The 5,939-nt window shown below is 48.3% G+C and overlaps 1 protein-coding gene across 1 annotated transcript; it reads right to left on the bottom strand.

Annotated features, from left to right (window-relative positions):
• Window positions 1-2,262: 2,262 nt before the first annotated feature.
• EI90DRAFT_3001470 (uncharacterized protein) lies at window positions 2,263-4,872 on the bottom strand. Its single transcript, XM_039056333.1, has 11 exons — window positions 4,670-4,872; window positions 4,488-4,590; window positions 4,273-4,411; window positions 3,891-4,207; window positions 3,793-3,823; window positions 3,403-3,736; window positions 3,153-3,344; window positions 2,902-3,100; window positions 2,698-2,848; window positions 2,472-2,647; window positions 2,263-2,415 (listed from the first exon to the last, which is right to left on the bottom strand). Exons 1-11 carry the CDS (start codon window positions 4,777-4,779, stop codon window positions 2,365-2,367), a joined length of 1,803 nt encoding a protein of 600 aa, XP_038910633.1. The 5' UTR covers window positions 4,780-4,872; the 3' UTR covers window positions 2,263-2,364.
• Between the last annotated feature and the right edge of the window lie 1,067 nt (window positions 4,873-5,939).

Raw genomic sequence — 5,939 nt, 5'->3', positions numbered from 1 at the left:
ACTCACACAACCAACAACTGGTTCCCACGGCCTCCGGGAATTGCCGAGGCTCCCAATCAATTCAATTGATTGATTTTTAATTCAATCCAAGACCTTCGTGTGACGCGTGACCGGTTGTTGGTCGTGTTAGTACAGTATATAATTGTATATACTGTTTTTGCTCTACTTTCCTTTTCCCCTCAGTTCTTCATTTACGGAGACTGAGGTTAGTATCATTGTTTTTAGCTAGTTGTTACATTTCTTACTCTGTACTCTTCTGTACTATAGCTCCTGCATTAGCCCTCCTATTATGCCCCATATGTGCAGTATAGCAGCTGGAGAGCACTCTCCATAGATGTTGTGATGCAGAAGTTATGTGTGTTAGAGACGGGCGGATTCAGATGACTCCGGAGTGGAATCGGAGACTTAGTGTGGAGGGACCTTGGCCTCAGCGACTCAAGCGGAGCGCTGTGCCATTGCTGTTTGTCCATTTGGTCCTTAATTTCACAGTAGGTGAGCAGGAAGTCTCTAGGGGGCATTTCAGGTCGATTTATTAGGATGTTAGCGATTTACGCTAGCGTTTTACACTCAGTCAATCGTTGTTGAACTAATTAGATTGGAACTAATTACCTAGCGTTTTATGCTAGGGCACATGAGGGTACATGAGTGACAAGATAAATGTGTGGTAAAAGCACAGTCTCACCTCAGTCAATCGTTGTTGAACTGAGGGAGACGAAAGTGAAAAATTGTTCACTGCTTTTATAAGCAGTCGCCTCAATGGCGCACTGACTTTGGTAGCAGGAATACCAAGAAAGGAAATATAGTGCCGCTAGCTCAACATCACATTGTGAGTTGGCCACAGCGCACTATAACTCCCAAGAAAACCAAGATTTCAACACGATTTTGGACTGAGCCTCCTACAAGTATGTACAAGCGCCGATATATATAATGGAGGGGGCAAAAGCACAAGGAAACGAAGGGGAACCGAATCGGAACGAAGGCGTCCAAACGGGAACAAAGGGATGACAGAGGCGGAACGGTACCGAAGATCATAAGGCAGAACCTGTGATACGTCCGAAAGGAGGTAAGGAGGGCAAGGCCCAGAGGGGAAGTGGGGATGATGACTGACTGGCTAGAATGGGAAGAAGCAGCAGTCCAAATAGGGATGAGGGGAAGACGCGAGAAATACATTACAAGCAGCGAAAGTGCCAAAGATGATCCACGAAGCTCGGAGGTTGCGGAGCTTACGGAGGCGGGGTTGAAAGTCCGAGGAATATTGGCAATGGTGTTTACATAGTATGAGGTCACCAATGCAATGGACTAAGACCGAGGTGGAGTCAAAGTCCGAGGTAGGAACTATGACATGTTGAAATCCTTGTTTTCTTGGTACGCTGTGGACCGTCCATTGAGTCCGTCGGACTATACATCTTGCTCACAGGCATTTCCATGAAGGATTGCCCGATGCTTCTACTTTTGGCATTCATGTTGATGAACGCAGTCGAGGATGGCTTAAAAGCCACCTCGCGCGATTTTTCTCTTTCCTCTCTCCTCAGTTCACATCTTTGGAACTGAGGTGAGACTCCCTTTTCATCACTTGGAATATTGTCTAATCTTGTACATATTTCCTAGCGCTAATTCATGACTAGGTAATGACTAATAATACGAGTTCACATCTTTGGAACTGAGCGCTAATTCGCGACTAGTTCATAATTTCAATATGACAGAGGCTCGGAGCAAAGGTACAAGCGGTGCCCAAGTACAAAGTACGGGTCAGTGGCTGGAGGTCGTAACTTGGCAGGAGGTCGGCAGAAGAGGACCAGAGGGAAGAGAGGGGAAGGAAGAGAGGAGAGGTGTCAGGTCCGAAGGTGGGTATCGGAGCAGACGGGAGAAGAGTAGGAGGATGACGGAAGGGTGGAGGTGTTGTGAGGAGGGAGCGGAGGAGTATGAGGAGGAGTAGGAGGAGGGTGGCGAGAGGGGTGGTGTTCGGTCCGAGGTGGTTATCGGAACGGACAGAGATAGGACAGGAGAGTGACGGAGGAGTGGAGGTGGCATGGGAGGTAAAGGGTGGTGTGGTGCCAGGACCGAAGGTGAATATCGGAATGGACAGCGGTAGGGTAGGATTCCGGAGGTGGGAAAGGAGGAGGTCCGGAAGTCGGGGCGGGATCGGGTATGCACGGATATGACAATGTGTAGGATCCCCCAACTATTGGTAATATCTGATGGAAATGAGGTCAACAATCGATCCTCTCCATTTGCATCAGTCTCGCTGCATGGTCTCATCATGGCTCAGTACTGACACGAATAATATTATAGATGCATGAAATCACAGGATGCAACAATTACATGATACAGACAAATTGAACTCATTGCGAAGCATGATCACGTTCACATCAGCGAATTCGGGATGAGTTGAGCCTGGCTCGTGCGTGTCACTCCCTACATTTGGGATCGCATTAACAAAGTGTCAGAAGGTACGGAATATTTACACTCACATCTTCGACCCATTCAAGATATGCCTGAAGTTCTGTTCCACCAAATCGGATACCAATCTTGTAATCCAATCGCCAATATCTTCCCTCGGATCCCCAACGTTCCTCGAGGGCCCCAGATAGTCCACTCAGATCCGCAGAAATGGTGCAAACGTCTTCAATCCCCGATACAAGATTTCCTAGACAGTGATATCAGCCTTTCAGCCAACAGCATCCACAAAATATCTACCGGCAGAATCTTTTGCGTAGTACGGCTCCTTCTGCCCGTTTAGAGTGTAAGCGAACATGACACTGGTGATACGACCGAGATCAGGTGAAGGAGTTTTGTAATTCCGGAAGAAAGCTTCCGCGACGCCTTCATCTGGCTGAAGGACGTCCCCCTACAATAAAATTACCGCTATGTCACGTCATTTAATGTAATTCTCGAACTTACAAGCTTGACGATCGGATGCCACACATTGTCAATATTTTCCCGCCCATCGATTCCTCTGAAGGTTGACCGCTCACTGTGCCGCGGATTCTTTGAATCGTACGGCACATATGCAATGCTCCCATACTGGAAGCGGCAAGCTCGTGCAATGACTGAGGTTGTAGCATGCCAAATAACCACACCATCTGACACTGCTTTAGACCTGCGAGAAGATCTTGAGAGGAACAGGATATAGGGTAAGAGTCGAAACTCACGTTGAATCATTTGCAGTGACGACCTGGCAGTGTTTGCTCTCGAACGTCTTCTTAAGCGTTTCTCTTAAAAACGCATTCTCTCCAAAGCCTCCGACAAGCAGAATGTGTTCACAGTTGATACCAGACATTTGCTCTCTCAAAGAGTCGACAATTTGTTTCACGAATGGCTGGAAGAACGTCTTCGTAGTCGTCCTTCGGGTGATATGCTTGTCAATTGTGATGGTCGTGTGCAAAGACGAAAATGATTTACCCATCGAGCGTCATTCGTCCACGCTTCACACCAACCGCTGGGTTGGTGTATCGGGTCTGGCCTATGTCTACGCTCCCTTTAGTCGTTATATCCTTGAAAGCTTTCTTCGCGGTCGTCTCGAAGTCATCTATAGCCTTCTTGACAAAGTCTCTACTTTCATCTGGCGGAAGGTTTGCTTCGGGGTTTGAGAATACGCGGTGGAAGTACTCTTCGGCAGCTTTATTGACGAATATGCCACCTGCTTGAATACAAGCCGATGGTTTGACCTCGCGAAGCTGAAGCTGGGGACGGACTTCTGACACGGAGTACGCGGTTGTATCGACTGTCGATCCACCTGTCGCAGGTCCCGACTTAGCAAGCTGTTCAATGGAAATGATTCAAACCACCTACCAGCATCGCAGACAACAAACTTCACGTTTGGCTAATATATATGAAGCGATTGAGCATCAATGAACTTTGGGATGGCGATTATCCCAGAAATCTTTCACCTTGAATTGTGGTGCCAAATTGGCGTGAAACATGCAGTAATGAACAGAAGCTTCTCCTTCAGTGACAAAGAAAATCCGATTATGCGATTCCGACTGAGGGACAACGTCAGCCGCCACGGCAGCTCTACGCATAAATTCCTGTTCCCTCAGGCCCCATCCATTCGGGTGAGCAATGACAATATCGGCAGAGGGGAAATACGTCTTCCACACACGAGCCCCATCAAGAACACGGTCCGTGAATGCGTCCTGTGTGTGTCTGATAAGATACCCAAAAAAGTCCCTATATATCGTAGAAAGGGGAACGCCCTCCGGCAGGGCTGCGCCGAATTGAGCCAATCAGCAAATTATGGCAGCACTAGAGCCAATAGCCAGTAGAACATACGATCGATGGTCAGATTATGCTTCTCTTTCATTGTTTGAGGGTGTAGGTGAAGCTTGAAATGCCTTGCAAGGATCCAACCATTGTCCTCCGCCTCATCTTGCGTCTCGGCGGTTAGTGCCTCGGCGCCAAACGCGGTGGCCTGATCACGAAGAGAGAGTGGGAGGGTGCCCACAAGATGTGTATACAACATTCACGCGATAGTGAGCTCCACTTACTTTCTTATTCTTGTTGTACCACAACAAGGTCGGGATCTTACTTTCCCCCTTGTGGGCTTCCTGCCCTGGCCATGCATTGACCCTCGCAACTGTCTGTGGACCACTATACAGTGCATACATGACGAGGTAGAGCTTAGCAATACACCACATATCCCATGACCGTGAAGCACACAAAAACGCACTCTGGAAAGAGATATGCATATGATACGCCAGAAAACGTCGTGCCGATATCGAATCCTAGTATAATTTTATGCTTGCCCGACCACGGTTCTGCTGCGAAAGCCTTCACCATGTTGATTTCTTGGGTCTTTTTTGAAGCGCTAGGGCAGTGAGAAGGCGTGAAGAGGGCAAATTGGTTCTTACTCAAGTTGGTTTTACATAGCCTCCTTCCATTCTTCCGCTTCCAGAATTCATTTAGGTATCCCAAATTCCAAATCAGGCAAGTGATCGTGCCTAGCTGCTTCTGGGCGCCTAAGGAATAGCCGATGGGCGCCTCTCTGAATCTCCGGTGGAAGGGAGACTCAGTCCCCGTCAGTGTTTCGATGTCTGAAGGCGTAAAATCTGAATGGACCGTTGAACATGAATAGTTCTCCAATGCTGCTCGTCCTGACTCTCCAAGTAGTATCGGGCTATCAACAACCCCCCTGCAGAGCTTGATAACAATATCAAGTTGCTCCTCCGAATCTAGGACATGCTCATTTCCGATAAATGAACAGGTTGGGTTTCCCTACTTCTTTGCAGCAATTTTATTTCGTTAAGAACAACTCCATGTACAAACCGATGTCTTGCTTGATCATCGCACCATCGACCTCGTACAGCATGCAACAGCTTCTCAACGATATAATGCTCCGGATGACTTGCGAGGATCCGCATGTCGGTGCAACGAGAACGAAATGCTCTTCGCGTCTCGCTTCTCACATTCGTCTAGCCCATCGATAATGATCAGAGTAGTTCTGCCCTCAAAACGCTTTGGATGGCTGAATGAATAGATCGGAGGCATGGGTGTACAGAGATCCATGTGGAAGTGTACTGTCTTCTTTCAGAGTGTCCGCAAAAGCGTGCTTGAACCTACTCTGTTTGTGACGGAAATCCCGAGCAATCCAGGTTTGGCATGCGAACGGTTATCATGCCGCTTTATCCTTGTCGTGTCGCTCAGCGATGATCTGAGCAATGGCTGCCGTGGCAGGGTCCGATTTATCGTAGAATGTTCGCCTTCCTGACAAAGCTCGGCTGACCACTTCGTGAATTGTCGAAGCCAGAACCAGGTACCCAGGGAAGTACACTACGCCGAGCGTAGCACTTCCATGGTGAGGCAAGATCACCTAGTCACCTGGCACATCGACAAGCCGCGCTGAGGTGCCAATGATTTCTTCCAGCTCCGCTAATACACGAAGTTCCCTCATCGGGATGGTCGTGCTTCTAGTGTGATTGAAGGATGGCCATCAGAAATCG

This window comes from Cantharellus anzutake (genome assembly GCF_015039405.1).
Source record: "Cantharellus anzutake strain C23 chromosome Unknown EI90scaffold_79, whole genome shotgun sequence".
NCBI classification, from domain to species: Eukaryota; Fungi; Basidiomycota; class Agaricomycetes; order Cantharellales; family Hydnaceae; genus Cantharellus; species Cantharellus anzutake.
This window is presented reverse-complemented; position numbering and strand designations above follow the sequence as displayed.